This window comes from Acyrthosiphon pisum, chromosome A1 (genome assembly GCF_005508785.2).
Source record: "Acyrthosiphon pisum isolate AL4f chromosome A1, pea_aphid_22Mar2018_4r6ur, whole genome shotgun sequence".
NCBI lineage: Eukaryota > Metazoa > Arthropoda > Insecta > Hemiptera > Aphididae > Acyrthosiphon > Acyrthosiphon pisum.
Genome location: NC_042494.1, coordinates 110145196 through 110164657, shown reverse-complemented (window position 1 = coordinate 110164657; position 19462 = coordinate 110145196). Strand labels below are relative to the sequence as shown.

Below are 19462 nucleotides of genomic sequence, written 5' to 3'. Positions count from 1 at the left end.
GTGCGATAAAAAATTTAATAAGAATAAAAAAGCAGCTAAATAAAAAATTGATAGGGGGCTAGGGGAAATGCCCAAAAAAGAAAAACGATTTTTCCGAGTACAACGGGTGTCGCACAAATTCTGGTTGTTGTCACACAAATTCACACTAATGGCGCACTAATGTTTGGTAAAAGAAAAATTTCAAAAATATTAGTTCCATGAGGGGGGGGGCTTTAGAACATTTCTCCAGCCCTCCCATATATTTTTTTTAATTTACGGTTAAACCAGTATCGCACAAATTCTAAAACTAGTCACACTAATGGCACACTAATGTTAAGCACAAAAAAATTTTAAAAATTTTTTTTTTGGGGGGGGGGGGGGGGGGCGGGTGAAATGTACGTTCAAAATGGTACTTTGTAGAGGTCTTTTTTCGTTTTTATCAATAGTTATTTAATGCCATGGGAAAAACCACCGAAAAATTACGAAAAACCGCTAAAAATAGAATTTTAATTTCTAACACTTTGTTTATCACCATAGAAACGAATAAAAAATTATAATATTATAGGTAATATTAATTAAACTTACATGATATAATAATTAATAGTAATATAAAATATCCAAACTGACAAACCGTCTCTGCTCAGAATAGTTTTTCTTATACAATAATAGAATTTATACAAGTTTATACAATCCATTATACAATGGACCCACTTGTAACCTACTGTACAGCATAGCGACATCCACTTACCCGCTTTTTTAATACTTATATTTTTTTTTAAATTTAAATTTAATAAGAAATAATTTTATACCAATTATTAATTTGAGAGAGACAAAACACAGTAAGAGAAATAAAAAATAATGATAGTAATAATAATAATCGAAACAGAAACGAACGTAATCACGTGGATACCTCAAAGGTCATACTGTTCGATTTAAAACCAATCTGAAGGATAGAATTAAATATGGATTTTATTATGAGGACATAAGTGTAGGAAAGGTTAAAATCGAAAGAGTAAAATAGGAAATTTAAATATACTCTATAGTTTGAGAGTAAAGGACAATAATTAGCGAGTAGATGTCGCAAGTGGCCGTCAGCCTACCATCAGCCGTCAATTCTACTACCTGATACCTATTTACGGGGGTGGGGGGGGGGGGGTTGATAGGGTGTATTATATCGATCAAAACCACGAATTAAGATATATATCTTAGGTATATCTTAATTCGTGATCAAAACACACTTAAGCACTTTACATAGAGGAAGATTTTTTACAGGGCGCATTGGACTTAGATTTTTATTACGTTGCTAAAAACCAAAAATAATACAAAAATTAAAAAGTTGTAAAAATGGATTAAATTCAAACTTGTAACATAAGATTAAGAAAAATAATTTTGAAAATCCAAATCCAATGTGCCCTGAAAGAAATCTTCCTCTATCTAACAAAAAAAAAATTACGGAAATCGGACCAATCTACGAGGCTTGAGAGTTTTCCCTGTAAGGCATGTTTTTGAGTAAAAAAAGAGATCGAGTGCAGGCCCCTTAAGTAATTTAATTCCCTAATGCTGAAACGCTAGAAACGCTGCCCTAAACTAAATACTGAGGAATAAATTCACTTTAGCTATATTTATTCACTCTAATTTTAAAAATAACAAAGTAAAATGAATCAATATGAACGTAGAATATGGCGTCTTGTACGTTTTAGGATTGATACAGCAGATTTTGGCACCTTTAGGCCCATATATATTATTCTTGATCGGGCCATATCTATAATATATGGTTATAAGTATTAATAGTTATTAGTTAATACTTAAAATATTGAATTAATACATTTTTTCATATATAAAAATAGAGTCCTGACGGCCTGTTATAATATTACCAATTGATGAAATTTCGTGAATATGTTTCATATTTAAATAAATTGGCGTAACATAAGGATAATATTATATAAGCTTATATTTTATTAAAATTAAAAAATGTTTAAACTACAAATTAAAATCTATTTTATCATATTTAACAATGTACACAGTTATTCTAAAATTATAGGTGAATAAAAGTACAATGCACTAATATTACCAATGTAGGAAAAATAATTCAAGTATACACAATAAAATATAAAAGTATTAAGTAGATTACCTATTACTTATTGTTATTTTATAGTTAGTATATGGATAGGTAGGAACAATTATTTTAATTAGGGGATGTCCTAAAGCGTCCAGTTATTAATTCTTACCTTTTTTTTTATAGCCCGTGTTGTAGTTCGTTGTTGTCTTATTGAACAATTATAATAATATTATAATATTTATAAAAAATATTGAATTTCTTGAGTGCGTCATACGTCCGCAGCCAAAACTTTAAAGAGATCGGACTGGTGATCGACTATTAATTTAGTAACACAAATGATATTAATGTATTACTTTATATTTTTTTCTTACGTAGTTTTTACAGCAACAAATTTGGTAATGGTAGGGAAATCGTATTTATGTTTACTAATTGATGATAACTGATACGTCTGATTCATATAAGAGATAAAAAATAAAATATATTGTAGGAATTAGTACATACACCCAGATTAATAAAATGTGTAAAAATAGATGTATCTAAACCAAGGTAATAAAATAAATAATAATCTATACATATAAAATCCAAATACCACTGACTCACTCATCTCTGTAACTCAAAAACTACATAACGTTGAACGTACGAACTTGAAATTTGGAATAGAGGTTCTTCTAATATTTTCTTTGCGTTTTAGTGGAGGAATTAACAATCATAATTAATTACCGGAAATACGTATATACGGCGGCCCGTGGGTTTCCAGCTACCTATCCTTTTTGTCCGAAGGTCAACGATAAGAATTGTTTCGAGAAGTTTATCGACAAAAATAATAGCGCATTCCAATAATATAAACCAATTCATAATTATACAAATTCTATTGATCTAGATACGCAACAAGAAAGGAGTTTCTGATGTTCGCTTTTTAAAGAGGTGGTAAAACAGGGATCTTAAGATTCACGGTGGAAATCGAAACTTTTTTTTGTTTATTAATGGTTGCCTTTGGCTGAAAGTTATATAATATGCGAATTATTTCACAAAGCTAGGTACAATTACGCCGGTTTGTCCATAAAAATAAATAAAATAACCCCCCAAAATATATTAATATATAAATATTAAATACTCCTAAAAATCCGGGATGATCAACTATGACTTCAATACTATTTTAGGTGCACTGTATACAAATTTTTTTCAACTACTAAGCTGTAATAATATAGGCTACCTATATAGAGCGAATTACACCCAAAAAGAGTTAATTAATCACAATTTTTTTCCCGGGAAACTTCCAAAATATTAAACGATAAATTATTTACCCTATATTACGGTAAATTACACATAAATGTGCTTCGATAAAAATGTCAATACATTTTACATTTATAAGAATTATAATACACGACGTTGTGGTTAGCCGGCCTTGAATAATTTGTATGTTTTTATAATTATTAAATAATCATGTACATTGTACAATTTATATGCCACTATATTTCACAATAATTTGTAATGGTAGTATTATATTCATAGGCGAAAATACTGGTTAGGCCATGGCCTGACCTAATACTGATTACTGACTGGTTAACATACGGACTAAGTGGAATTTAAAATTAAAATTAATTACTTATTTGGCCTGTCCTAATAAAATTGTCTAGTCTCGCTTATGATTATACCTGCATATTTAGCATTTTCCAATTTATGCTGCTTAATTGGTAATGTGGACGGGGACATGACAGTAAATGACACCCGAATAAAAACGTTTTCCTGACTCATTTGTATTTTTTTATATTTATAAACAGTCAAACCTCCCCTAATGGACACCTCCAAATAGCGGTCACCTCAGAATAACTATTGAATTTTTTTAAGAACAAACTACAAACTTTCTACTAAATTAACCCTTTGAATAGCGGACAAAATTTCAATGACCGAGAGTGTCCGGTATTCGGAGCTTTTACTGTATTTATGCAAGTGTCAAAAATTCACTTCGGGGCTCCTGAAGTTGGCACCTTTGGAAAACAATTTCTCACTGCCCCTCTCCTCCACACTCACTAAGTACGACCATATTGTACGGCCCCGGCGTATGAAGTATTTAACGATAAGTTAAAAAAAAATAATTACGAACAATAACGGCATTTTATATATCCGTACTGTCCAGTTTAACTGAAAACCGTGTAATTTGACCCAGTTAAATTTGACCCCACAGGAGGATAAATATTCACTAGTAAAATTTTGCCAGAGGTTAATTTCACTGGTGGGGTATTTAACCTATTTAAATCCTAGTAACATTTTAGCTAGGGTAAAATACTAAAATATACCTAGCGAATATATACCGGGGTAAATAATCACCAGTGAATTACCGATGTAATAGCCCCTAGGGTAAAATTTCACTAGAGATTATTAATTATCCCTGGCAAAGTTTTGCTAAAGATATTTTATCTCAGCAAAATTCCAATAGGGATAATCAACCCCGGTGGAAACTCACTAGATCAATAAATTGTTTACGCCGTTCACGCTCGCAACCCCGTGACAGTGACTTGTTACGTCCTTGTTGTCCTCTATATTGTCTTTTACACGCAGTCACACACACTATAAAAACGAAATTGGATATTCAAACATAAAATAAAAATAAAAGTATTTCGTAGGTAGTTAAAAATGTATAAAATTATGTCTAATTGTTATAGTTAAAGATTAAAAATTTAAAACAAATTTCCACGGATTTCCACTTTTGTAACCAAAAAATCTAAACAATATATAAATACAGTTCTTTTATAGTTATTTTATGTTCAAATTACATATTAAACAACCAAGAATAACGATTTTTAGTTATTTTCTTGTAATTTAAAAATATTATGTACCTACTTGAAACTTCTAAAATATATGATAACATCCAAGTAATATTAATTTAATTTATCTGCTATAGTATTAATAATAACAATATACCTAAATATAATATAAAATATACTTGACTGACAAACCGTCTCCGCTCAAAATAGTTTTTCCAGTTGCGCCATTTCAGTGTTTTTTAAGGGTGTGCAATCAATATTAAAGAGGCAAATTTTTTCCCACCACCAGGCCAATCGTTAAAAAAAGTTTTTCGTGTTTTCACTATAGAATTTTTATTACCAAAAACATTCTTAGATTCTTACATACCATATAAATTAATAAACTAAAAATATTAAAATTTTAGGTAGGTACCTTATTATTCAGCTTTTATTATTTTAAGATTTTTAATTGCATAAATTTGATTAACTAACCTATATTGGAAATTAACATACCAAACAAAGGGGAAAATACATAATTAAAAATTGTCAAACTGAAGGCCAAGGCGGCAAGACCATAGTATCAATGACGCCTAGGCCAATTGTAAATAAAAAAAATTAAAGGGTGCGTACTGCGTGTGATGCACACCCTGCCGCCAACCAAATGACGCACATGCGTTTTTCGTATACAATGATAATATTATATCATTGAATTCAAATTTAACACCATCCATTACAGTGACCCACTTGTTACCTACTGTACAGCAGAGCGCCACCCACTAACCCGTTTTTTATTTTTAACAATGTCAAAAAAATCTTCAACATCAATTTTATTCAGTATATTCTTTTTTACAGTTATAAAAAGGAATATATCTCATTATTATTTGTACGAACTGTCCGCTGCTATCTATCAGCCATGCCCCCCAGTGAAAAGTTCCGATATCCCGCTGTCATAGGCGTTACTGCTAGAATTGCTAATTTTAATATTTTGGTAAAAAAAATAAAAATTTAATTTTCAATAGTTCCTGTAACTGTTGCGTAATTATTCTGGTTTCTTCCCCGATTAGTATGGTGAATTTTTATTTTTTACCGCTCCCCCCCCTCCCCAAGGTAATAACTAGATCTAATTTGCTTTCAGAAATCACACTTGAAACATAGATCAAAAAATAAACATACATTATTGTAAACCAATACATATTCATTGATTCTATATATAAGAATCTAAAATATATGATTTATTGTTGAGCAATAGCAATCGTATTAATATGATAATCTGAGGTACCTATATTATATATTATTATAATTAAATTAATAACTAAGTTACATAACCGAAAATTATATAAAGTAATATTAATATATTTTATAAGATCAAATTTCAAACACTTATATAATACATATTATATTATTCATTAAAATGGAGCAAACATTATACGTAATAGCATTGATTATAAATACAACCTAGTGTATATAATCAATAGTAGGTAAATGGTAATATAGGTACTGTTACACCACGCATAATATATCATTATTATACATTAATAAGGTTTATCATTGAAGAAATTAGTATTGCCAAGAAGCAGCTAATCAATCGAAAATACTGTTTAAACCATTATTTAATATTAAATTAACTATTTAAGATCAAAAAGTAATACGGTTATAATAGGTAATAAATCATAGTTAGGTAGGTATAAGTTTTGAAACATAAATTTATAACACATTATTGTCAATTGTTAGTATCAAGATTTAATTAACGGTTTTATTCAAAGCAAATTCATACTTTCCGAAATAAAAAGTATGAAAATATATTAACATCAAATAATAGACAGTATGTACCGACGTATAAAGGTTACCAATTTTAAAAAAAATAATTTTACATGGAATTATAGTTTATTACGTTGTATTAAGATTTAAGACTTTAGAAACCGTCAGTTTATCATCACTAGAAACCGGATTTATATGCACAAAAAGACCTCAAAATATGCTTCTAAAAATGCTCTAATATGTTACAAAATATGCATTTATTTTTAAATATTCACATAAAATTGAATCGAAAACATCTTATATAAAATTATGTAAAAAATAAGTATTAATTAATTAAGTAATAAAAGAGGTATACAAGGGTTTTAATAGTATAAAAAAGTATATTTTTGTCATCTTCACTTAGTTTTTCACCATTTAACGTTATTTATCTTCAATCTATAAAATATTAGCCCTGATCGGCTTCCGTCGAACACTTGAACTCTATTATAGGAACAATGAATTTATTTATATTACTATTATAATAATATATATATATGTATATCATATTTTTTTTGGCAATAATGACTGGTCGTAATATTACCGATATTATGAGGCTGTGAACGTGAAAATACGACGAAAAACAAATATATGTGCTATAAATAATAATATGCACTATAAACCTACAACTATGCATTAAATATCTATTTAATAGGTAAAAACGCTGAAATATGCAAAATACAGTTCCTGTAATCTTAAAAAGATAAATCGGAGACAATTCTCATCAGATATCAAAAAGCTTATTCCAATACGTATATGCATTTGCATATAAATCCGGTCCCAAATCATCACACTCGCAGTGAGTGAGTTTTCCTAACTTGATTATAAAATGTAAATGGATGGTGTCATCAGTCATATAGAACTATAGAAGTAAAAATTGTGTATAATTAATCAGTATTATAATAATAATAATTATATTGAATGTTGTACAAAAATACAAGTACTTATATAAAAAAATGTGATTTTTTGTAAGGTTCACGTAAATTTTAAGTCATAAAGTTTTAACATGAAATAATTTTACATGGCTTATATTATGAAAATGTTTAATATTAAAAAATATAATATCAACTATTAACTAATAACTCACATAAAATAATCACTAAACATAGGTATAGGTAGGTAAATAATATTTTTGCTGTTAGTTAAGCATACTATATAGTTTCTAATCTTCTGTGAACATATTAATAATAATATGTCCTATTAAAAACTTTAAGTTACATAAAATAACATGTAATAAATGTGAACTGTGAAGATTTTATACAATATGAGGTAGGCAGATAAATTTAAATAAAAGGAAAAATAAATTTTCTTTCAGTTTTTGTTTCACAATGTTTTGATGATATAACAGTTAAATTGGAAGAAACGGGTAATTTCAATAGAAATAACTGTTACTCTATGCCCTATTGCGGAAAGCTGAGGTGGGGCACATAACCTTAGAGAAATGTATCCGTGTAGAACAAGGGAAACATGTAGGGAACATATACCTACTTTTATATCCTAGCTTTTTTATATACCTAGCATAATATAGTAGTAAATATTAAATTCTATAGTATAAAAAATGTTGTAAACAAAACCTTGTACAGAAAAACTACGCATTTGTACACAGACAAAATCGAAATAAATGTCGTAAGTTCTAGAATTTTATTTTTGACTTTTCGAGACATGAATCTTGTAATATGGAACATATTCAAACCATTGTTGACACTATAACAACGAAATTATTACAATCATGACTTATATCACAATAATTGAAAACGGCTGGAGATTATAATTATTTCTTATTTTTAAATGTGAAATATAAATATAATAGGTATCAATTGTAAATCTCTCTGTATTGTAATATTGTTTTATTTTTTTATGTGTTTACAAATATTTAGCGTTTAAATATATAATATATAATAATATTTGTTATTATTAGTTATTACAAATTATTTATTTATTCAATCGTTATACATATTGGAATATTATACATGCGTGTGCATTACCTAATTGCAATTGTTGTATTTGTATATAATATTAAATTGTATGATTCAATTATTGTACTATAATATATCTGCCGCTATGGAAAATACAATTTATTATATTAGACACATCCGTACAGGTAGCGACTGGCAAGTATAGGCAATTCCCGAGAATGCCAATAACTGTGAGAAATTACAACTTGTTCATTAGTTATTTTTTGATATTAGAGACAGTCACGTTTATCGATTCATGTATTATTTACTATATAACTACATTATTTATGTAATTTATATATATTTTCATAATTTAAAAATGTATTATAAAATCCTATTATTAAAATATAGAATAGATTTTCATCATTAGGTACCTACAATTAAATATTTATAGCAGAATTATGGCTAATTTTGCTCTGGGTAAGTTCCTATAAATGGCTACAATACGTCATACTTTCTCAAATATATAGGTACTGATGAAATCTTTATATATATTAATATATATTATATCTATAATCTACCAATATGATAATGGGCTGAAAGACGGTCTTCGTTCAGAATCGTTTTTCGTATGAATTATTTTATCATTCAATGAGTTCAAATTCAACACATCCATTATATGTGACCTACTCAATAACGAGGTACACTCGATCCCTTCTGTATAACAGAGCGGTTTCCAACTATCCCCCTTTTTTAAAAATGGAAAAAAAACGAACTGGTTTTGGACACACAATCAAAATATTGGAAGCATTAAAACCGTTAGAGGTTTCGAATTCCGACAGTTTCAACACTTACTGAGGTGCTATTGTGTTACCTACTATTATTATTTATTAGTACGTTAATAGATAAAAATGATGTACCTACGTTGCATAACGGTAATTAGTTTTCTTATACAAGCATAAATAAAATACATTTAAGTCAAAGTTTATCTTTAGGTGCATTTTTGTCATTACTGAAATAATTAATTTCACCTATACCCTCTATATTTTGTATCCGTATTGATAATGAACCTTTCCTCCCCCCCCCTGTATAGCCTACAACAGAGGAGGCTCTGTGTGAACAATACAATTCCACTGCTGCCATCAATTGTTAATACACCGAATAAGCACACGACCGTAAAATATAATATTTGTACTTTAGTAATAGTACATATTTCCATAGGTTTATCATAGTAGTATTTATTTTATCGATAATTTTTTAATTAAAAAAAATCGTCCCCTCCATTTAAAAGTTTGTAAAAGTTTTAACTACTTGATAGTTAGCATTAATATTTAATACAATTTAATTTATATGTTTAATTTCATATGATCGTCAATCACTTACAGAGTTTAATGATAAATTATTATGGTTATTATATATTCTTATAAGGTGGTTGTATTTATTTATTTTAAATTATTTTAACTTTTTTTAATACACTGGTTAAAAAATAAGGTGAGTACATTTTTGAATAAGTAAATTTAAATTTAATTACAAATTTAAAAATAAATCTTGTTTTCGTTTATTTAAAATGTTTAATTTTAAGAGGTTTTAAAAATATAAATTTCTGGTGTAAGAAATAATCATATTTATTTAGAAATTCTTCATGCTTTTTTTTTAAACCTTATATTATGAATATAACGTTACTTTTTAATTTGTTTAGGTATACCTACCTTGCTTGTGTAAAAAATAAAAGTAAGCAACTTTAAAATAAACTTAGTCACATCAGTCCCTAATTTTATTATATTATATTATTTGTTCCAAATTTGTAGAAACGTCATTAGTTTTAAAATCAAAATAAAAAGACAGTATTATTTTATCACGAACCACTCATTATCTCAAAAAACTAGCAAAAAAACAAAATTTTTAAAAATTATATATATTTTGTAACATTTTTTAAGTTTTTCTTTTTTTAACGACAACATACAGTTTAAATTTTATATTCCAAAGCAAAAATGTTTTCTAAGTATTTTGATATATATAAATCAAGTTTACGGCGAGTTTATATACAATATAGTTTAAGTTTATTTTATGGATTATAAGATTATGATTTATATTTTTATGGTGATTGTATAAAACTAAAATTGAATATTTTCGATTTAATAGTGATCGAATGCTTGTGTATTTATTATTTAATAATATTTTGAAGCAACAAGTATTTTACCCTATTAATAAGTATACAAGTTCTTTAATCCTTAACTATCAACTTTAAGTTGGTATTATGTATGAATTAACAATGCTAAATCTAGAATTCGATCAACTACTCATACGTAACACCGTAACAGAGTCGGTTAGACTCTGATCTATATTACAAAAATGTACCTAGTAGGTATTGGTAACTACGTTATTTCATTATTTTCCAAATGCCGTAAAAATGAAAATAAAAATTTTAATTTCTATGAATAGCTAAAAAAAAACAAATTATTTTGAAAATTATATCTTGACTATAAAAATACGCTAATGTAAATGTTTAGTGACAATTTCAAATATCTATTGTTTTTTAATTATAATGAAATAAAATTATATTATAATATTCGGTACCTATTAATTTAATTGTTTTTATAGGTAATTATTATTTATTATTAATACGGTTTAAAAATTCTCTGTAACTTTGTAAGTGATAATTGCCACTGTACAATTACCACTAAAACTTTATAAGGAACACAGACAGTGGAGCAAATAAGCCAAACACTGGGGGGAGGGGCTTAGCCCCTAAATATATATATTTTTTAAATAATCTGGTGGACCTTTTCCCCATATTCATTACCAATTTTTGTTATAAAAATAATAAATAAACAAATAATTATTTTTACTCTAATTTCATTATCATCTAATTAGTAATTAGGTACTAATTACTATAGCTATCCCGTCCGGCTTTCCCCGTGCCAGAGAATCGGTTGTTTTTATCAATATATATTTTGTAAAAAAATATGCATATGTCATATTTCTACTAATTATACTAGGTAGTATAATAAACTGTGCCAGACTCCGTGTAAAAAAACGATAAGAATAAAAAAGAACGGTTTTAAAAGTTGTGATATCATTTTATAATTAAGTCATTGAACTATAGATATTGTTTATGTTAAAATAGCCTGCTAAATAATTTTGATTAGCTCGCGATTTTAAAACAATTTATTATTAATACACTGCCTATTTTAATGATAGTAGACTCAAAGGTGGGCAAATTAATGAAAAAAATTAACTGTTGTAAGTTAAGTTAAATATATTAAATTGCCTTCAGTTAAGTTAAAAGTTGACAAAAATTTTTTTTTTTTAAGTTACAATATTTTTAATTCATAAGCCCCTAGTATTTTATTATACACAAACATGTATACTCCATTAGATTATTATAATATATAATTAGAAAATAAATTATCAAAATCGAAAAAGAGTTAACGAGTCAGTACTGTATAATTGATTACACATGACACGAAAAGAAAATTAACTTAACTGCATAAAGATGATAATTAACTATAAAAAAAAGGTGGGTAAGTGGATATCGCTCTGCTGTACAGTAGGTTACAAGTGGGTCACTGTATAATGGATAGTATTAAATTTGAATTCAATGATATAATATCACTGTATAAAAAACACGATTCTGAGTGGAGACGGTTTGTCAGTCTAGGTATTAGACATACCTATTATAGGTATACTTATCTATAGTATTAAAAAAAAATTGACCTATAATAGGTATTAATAATAAATTCCAAATTAATCATATCACAATATCCATCAGGTAACGTGTTATACATCAACAACAAACCGTGGTACTATCATAGATATATAATAGTATACTTAGAAGTTTCAAGTACCCACAAGTAATATTATACAATCATTACAGTCACAACAAAATAACTAAAATAGTTATTCCAGGTTTTTTAATATGTAATTACGTCCAAATTTGAAATTAAAATTACTATAAAAATAAACTGTGCTTATGTACTTCTTAGAATTTTTGGCAACAGAATTAAATATTTACGTGGAATCTTGTTTTAAATTTTCAATCCTTAGATATAAAAGTTGAACATTTTATACATTTTTAACTACAAAATTGTTGTAGTTAAGGGCACTATGAGTAGTTTTGGGAGGGCTAAGCTCACCCTTTCATCCACCACCATAGTTGCACTTATTCGAATACAGATTGATAGAATTGAATTCCATTTAATAATAAAGAAACCTAAAACGCTTCTAGTAAATAACGGATAAAAGAACCAAATTATTCTAATTCACGAACGATATATTAATTACATAAAAATATGTCCTATATGTCATTAAGATAAAGTATTTTTTTAGGAATTGTAAAAATAGTATTAACGGTTTATTTTGTTGTGTTTCAGTTCCTGGCTTCTAAAATACGTCTAAATGTTAACCTACATAGATTTTCATTTAAAGTACACACTTACGGTCATTGGAGTATTGTCATTAATCGCCCGACCATTTATCAACCGCTCGGAAGTTTTTAAAATTGCATTTATAAGTGCCATAGCGTTTGTGTACACAACACCATGGGACAATTATGTCATATACAGCGACGCCTGGAACTATCCACTTGATAGAGTCTTAGCTACTATTGGATATGTGCCTATTGAAGAGTACATGTTTTTTATTATACAAACTGTACTGACATCGCTATGGGCTTTGCTCTGTGTCCGATGGTCAACGCCTTGCTTAAATTTCAACTATGACAAACGCAGCTACCAATTGATTCGATGGGTACCGATCACGATTTTGGCTATTGTCACGATCGTTGGTTATAAATTGGTTATTCCCGGACAAGGGACGTTTTACTTGGGATGCATACTATGTTGGGTATCTCCGGTGATTATATTTTTGTGGTATGGAGCTGGAAATTTTTTCGTGAAAAAAATAATACCGTCAACTTTTGCGATCGTGGTCCCTTCGTTGTACCTGTGTTGGATTGATCAATTGGCCCTCAAGGAGAACGTCTGGCATATCAACGAGAAAACTAGTTTAAATATATTCATTGTCGACGACTTGCCAATAGAAGAAGCATTTTTCTTCTTCGTAGTAAACCTTATCATTGTCTTGGTAGGGGCTTGCTTCGATAAAGCTAGCGGTGTAATAGAAACTTACACGTCGGAGTACCCACTACGATTTAGCATAAGTTGGAAGTATGTTTGTCAACTGTTCTCAGCATTCGCGACCTCAGAATATAATATGCCACACATCGTTACGGAAGATATAAAAGAAAGTATTGAAATTATTACAGTCGCTTCGAAATCATTCACCACTGCCAGTTTTCTTTTTCCAGCTGGTAAGAACATCGTAAGAACTAATAGGTAGAACCAAATGTTTGTAAGAGGAAGGACTACAGAACCAGGGACTGAAATCTTTAGGATTATTTTTTCTGTTCTGGTTCCATTTCAGTTCTAAAAAATAAAAAATAATCGGTTACAGTTCCGATTCTGGTTTTTAAAATTATAAAATAAGGGTTGCGGTTCTGGTTCCGGTTAACTCCAGTATTTACCAGTTCTTAAAAATTAATTTTTTCAAACATTATCTATATTTTATTAGGGAAGAGTTATAAATAATAAATATTGTTATTCGTAGGTATTTCGTAAACATTGGTAAAAAACACATCATTTTTATTTGATCATTCTCGTTATATTTAAAATGAAAAATGTGACTCACGTGCTTGTAAAATAATCATTGTCGGTCGTATAATACGATTTATTAGAGTTAAAAATACCAGTTATATATAAAAAAATATTTCTATGAGAAATAATTATTTGATAACATCAAATCCCAATTTAAATAAAATGTTAACAGGGACGTAGTTCCCGCATCACTCTGAATTGCAGTGTTATATACTATACAGTAAACTATATAAATAAAACTGAATCATAATACAAAATGTCATAATCATCCTAATAAAATAATTTAAATTTTATTCTAAATTATTATAAATATGTTGAAGATTTTATGCAATATAAATATATCATAAAAATATAATATATTTAGTAATCTATATAGACTGACAGCCCGTATTCGCAAACAATCGTTTTTCGTTTATGTATTGATTTATCTTTGAATTGACATTTTACACATACATATCAATGAACTCAAAGACAAGATACACTCAATATTATTTATTAGATTACCAATTCTCAGAAAATATAACAAAATTAAAAATGTAAGAAATTTCTCTACTATAAAAATTAAAAGTGTCAACATTTTTTTAAAAAACAAATAAAAAAATTCTCTTCATAATTGTAAAATCAATAATATTCAATTCGCCCAGAATCTAAAACTAAATAAACCAACATAATACCTGGCTATAAATAAAGATAAAAATAAATGTATTTTATTTTATTGTTGATTGTGTATTAAAAATATATTATTTTTTGTTCGTATAAGTTCAGTTATTTGTATGGCTTGTAAATTATACTAAATATATTCATATGATTGAATTTTAAATTATATAAATAGGTATATAAATATAATGTTGTTTCTAATGAGAAATATTTATTATTTAGGGATTCGATTGGATTTAATAATTTTATACTCATTTTGTCGTGTAACGGATGACATGATTGATGACGAATTGGATGTCGAAAAGAAAAAAAGAAAGTTTGAGTTAACTGAACGATTTATCAAAGAATTATTTCATGACAGAAAATCAGATTACGATGTTCAAACAAAACCACAGGAATTGAAAATTGATTGGACAAAATACGAATCCGAATTGACTGACAGGGAAATGTCATGTTTCCGGGCATTATCTAGAATAGCATTTTATTTGCCTCGTAAACCATTCGATGAGTTACTCGCAGGTTACAAATGGGATATTGAGGGCAGGCTAATCAGAAACGAAGACGACTTATTATTGTATTCCACCTATGTGGCCGGAAGTGTCGGTGCATTATGTGTTTATGTGATGATGTACAGGTGTGATAACGACAAGTATGATCTTGTTGAGAACTACGATTATGTCATAGAAAAAGCATATCAAATGGGACGAGTGAGTAAATCGGTTTTTAGAATAGGGTTTTTTCTGTTACCTAACAATTGTATAAATCATCACTTATTTTTAAGGCTTTACAACTTGTGAACATTGCCCGTGATATCGTCACTGACAGCGAAACATTGGGTCGATGCTATGTACCCACCGAATATATGGACGACGAAGAGGAAGAAATAAGAATCTTGTGCCACGAAAAGCAACCGAGGTCTCTAGGTGATAAGAAGTTAAAAAAATATTCCACACGGTTGATCCATCTGGCTAACAAACAACAATTAGAATCTTTGGATGCTATCAGGTGTTTGCCACACGTCACAAGAGGTTCGGTTCTAGCAACCACTGACATTTATCGAGGGCTTGTTTCTGCTATCCTGTCTAGTCCTACCTATCCGGCTAGAGCTTCATTGTCAAAAACGAAAAAAATTTTGATAGGACTTAATTCTTTATATATTAAAAGTATTCAATACGTTGTATAATTGGATTTATATAAATATATAAGCCATGTTTAATCCTAAATGCATAAATCATCACGTTGAACAGTAAGTTACAAGTTAATTAGAAATTAAAATTAATTTAACTTGGTTAATATAAATAAATATTATATTATATTCTGTGAATATTCAATATTATTATAAGCTATTAGTTATTATATTTATAAATAATATTTGATATTATGAATTATGATATCCAATTATTATTATTTTTTTTTTTAATATAAATGTTTACAAAATAGAATATATTTTAGGAAAAACTTAAAGTGGCAATAAAAAATAATTAACTAATAAGTTATTGCATAACATGGAAAAAATTTAATTCGTTAAAAGTTAATTTTAAAAAAATGGAACTCATTAAGTAACTTAGTTAAAACTTTAAAAGTAACTTAACTTTAACATTTTAATTTGTTAATTCCCGGCCTTGATCATTATACAGTAAACTTTTAATTATCTGTTGTCTTCCGCGGGACTATGAACAGTACTACAAATTTTGCTTATGTACATTGTGTCAATGTATAATTCGAAATCATGTTATATTTAATATTATGTGGATGTTTAAATAAAAATACAACGTCTATATTTCTATTTTCTGTTAAATATTATAGGTACCTATACCTACTTAAGAGGACGCTACCCATGTGTTTGTTGTCTCCGACTAACAATCGTATGTAGGTCAATTCACTCTTAATATCAAAACTAACAGCTCACTATTGAAACTAGTAAATGAAAATTTGCCATGTTGTATAAATGCATGAGTATAGCGTCCTCTTAAATTTTTGGATTCTGAGTGGAGCGATGAAGGCATTGATCTTACAATGAAGTGTGTTTTAATTTGTGTTTGACACCACCTTTTGTGGCAGTCAAAATTTTCCAATATTCTACTTAGGCTTTATATTTTCTGGTAGGGAAGTGAATATAATTGATAATTTGGAGAAGTCAAAAGTAAAAAAATTCCAGTAGTTTTCAAAAGCGTCGGAAAAAACAAAAAAAAATCTTATTGTTCAATCATTTGTTTCGGAGTTACACCAAAAACCAACATCGATTTTGCGCAAAAATTCCCGATTTTCCTTAATTTTAATGTTGTATTTCAGTATTAGGCTTTTGAAAACTATTGGGAATTTTAAATTTCGTTCCCAAATGCACCAACTAAATTCACTTTCCCATCGAACAAGATACTGTTAAAGAAAATCGAAGCAGTTTTCCTGCACCAAACGGTGATGACAGACACAAAAATAAAAATCATTGTAAAATCACTCCGCTCAAAATCTAAAACTAAAAAAAATGAAAATGTATAATGTCAGTAATCACCTTAAAACGAGTTCAAATATTTTGAAAATGTTATCAAGTATAAAAAATGATAAAATAAACGTATTGTGTAAATTTCAAATGTTTTTAGGGTTATTCATTTTTGAATCACAACAAAATAAGAAAATCGCTCCATGAGATATTGAGTGAATAGTACTGCGTTTGTGGGAGTGCTCGGCTATTTCTTATGGCTTTTCCACACAGTCACACACTAATGATCACTTTGCACGCATTTACAAGACCCGCATGCATGCAGTTATAAAATAGCCTATTTCGAACTCCTTTAAACTGTCCCCCTTAAAAGATCGGTGGCGAACTGTTTTTAAGGAGTTCAAATTAGGCAATTTTCAAATTGTATGCATACAGGTCTTGTATAAACGTATACGTTGCGTACTGCGTATATGCGTACTGCGTTGCAACTAGTAAGTGATCATTAGTGTGTGTGACTGCGTGACTTACCAATCGACCTATTAACATGATCATTTTTGGGAAAACTTCTCTGAATTCGTTATAATGTCTACTTGAGATTGGTCAGTCTATATTTTAAGATTTCTGATTTATATTCTGAATAATCAACATTTGAAATTTCCGAAATTTCATAATATTCAAACTAAATTTATAGTTATTGTTGGTGAGGGGTTAGTCGACTGACCAATCTCAAGTCGATATAATAATGAGTTCAAATCAGTAATTGTGTTTTGTACAAGCAAAAGTTATTTATCGACAATGATTAAAAAAAAAGCTAATAATAGCTCAAAAAGAGCTCAAAAAGTCAACGTTAAAAAAATCCGAAGCATAAAAAGTCCGTGGTGAAAAGTTCCAGTTAATATAAATTATAATTAGGTAAATGGAATAACACAATAGTATGATGCACAATCAACGTTCCTATTAGTATTTATATACATTTTAATTAAATGATTTACCTGAAAAACTAACAAATTGACAGGTAGTCTTGTATAAGTACCAACATCGTGAGTATAAAACTTGTAGTGATGATAACTATAACTGAGCATTACCAGTTTTTTTGTACATTGATACTGCTCGATTTATTTGGAAGCATGCAATAATCAAATAAGTACTATTTTTTTTCAGTGGCGTATTTAGGAATTTTGATAGGGGGGGGGATGAAATATATAATATAGGTACACTCGATAAATACTAATATAAAATACATTTTTAAAATCCCCTAACTTGTTGAAATTGGTGTGGATCAAGGTGAAATAAGAATTAACACAAATTGTTTAGTAGGTACCTAATAGCGTTTATTATAAATTCATATTAACGAAAATCCCGTGTTTAATAAGATAAACAAAAAAAATTGCTTTATAATACAAACAAAATCCCGTTTTCTATTTTTTTGGATGCTCAGTTCATCGATAACCTTATATGGCATGATTATTTTATTGATCGGTGACGTGCAAATAAAGCCAACACATAAAGGGACCTTATTACAATATAGTTAAACTAATGTTAAACCGCCATTCGACTGGTAAAATCAGTTGGTTAAGCGTAACCGAGGCAGGGACTGGAACTTTGATGATCTTTACGGTTCAGGTTCCTATTCGGTCCCTAGTAAAGCTAAAATTTTGGTTTCAATTCCCAGAAAAACTAACATTTAGGTTTCGGTTTCTTTTCGGTTCTTAAAAATAAAAAAGTTGTTACCTGATTTGGTTTTTTACTTATGTAAAAAAATGTGTCAAGTAAAAGTATCGGTTCCGGTAAAGTTCTGGTTTTTAAATTAATTTAAATAAGGGTTTCGGTGAGGTTCCAGTTCCTGAACCGAGGTTTAAACTATGATTGTAAAACGGGCCCTAAGTGGCTAAGTCGGTTATAAGTTATAACTTATAACTTATAACAAACAAAGTATATAATAATTACTATTTAATTTATACCTATAGTTATTATTCAATATTAGATAGGAAAATTGATAAAATATTTACTTCTGTCATACTATTTATTAGGTAAGACTTAATACTTAATAAAAACTTGAGTTCAGGTGTATAACAGTTGATACAGGCAAAGTACAAAATATTTTAAAGAGTTCATGAATATTTGGATAAAACTCTTTATCAAAAACATCTAAAGCATGTAACCCAGAGGTGAATACAATGTTTTCTATATCTAAAAATAAACCCGTGCTCTATGGTAAATCTACAGTCTTCGTGGTAATTTTG

At 28.4% G+C, this 19462-nt stretch overlaps 2 protein-coding genes across 4 annotated transcripts in view; one reads left to right on the top strand and one right to left on the bottom strand.

Moving 5' to 3' along the window:
* LOC100169110 (phytoene desaturase) overlaps positions 1 to 19462 on the bottom strand; it is a 74318-nt gene that overhangs the window by 4552 nt on the left and 50304 nt on the right. The window contains exon 2 of one of the 3 annotated variants that reach the window (XM_029488030.1): positions 14886 to 14894. The gene's annotated coding sequence lies outside the window, so the exon portion shown is untranslated. Of the gene's footprint in view, positions 1 to 2207; positions 2423 to 14885; positions 14895 to 19462 lie in introns of those variants that run through there. The other 2 variants (XM_001946654.5, XM_008180603.3) reach the window with 2 other exon arrangements.
* On the top strand, positions 9622 to 16567 carry LOC100574964 (bifunctional lycopene cyclase/phytoene synthase). Its single transcript, XM_003241620.4, has 4 exons — positions 9622 to 9962; positions 12845 to 13782; positions 15005 to 15489; positions 15564 to 16567. The coding sequence occupies exons 2-4, from the start codon at positions 12870 to 12872 to the stop codon at positions 15963 to 15965; spliced, it is 1800 nt and encodes a 599-aa protein (XP_003241668.1). The 5' UTR covers positions 9622 to 9962; positions 12845 to 12869; the 3' UTR covers positions 15966 to 16567.

What these genes read in the sequence shown, in the direction of transcription:
- LOC100574964 (XM_003241620.4), top strand. Translation starts at nt 12,870, where the DNA reads ATGTTAACCTACATAGATTTTCATTTAAAGTACACACTTACGGTCATT. An exon ending in CAGTTTTCTTTTTCCAGCTG is followed by an intron (nt 13,783 to 15,004) that starts GTAAGAACATCG and finishes TTTATTATTTAG; the next exon opens with GGATTCGATTGGATTTAATA. An exon ending in AAGCATATCAAATGGGACGA is followed by an intron (nt 15,490 to 15,563) that starts GTGAGTAAATCG and finishes CTTATTTTTAAG; the next exon opens with GCTTTACAACTTGTGAACAT.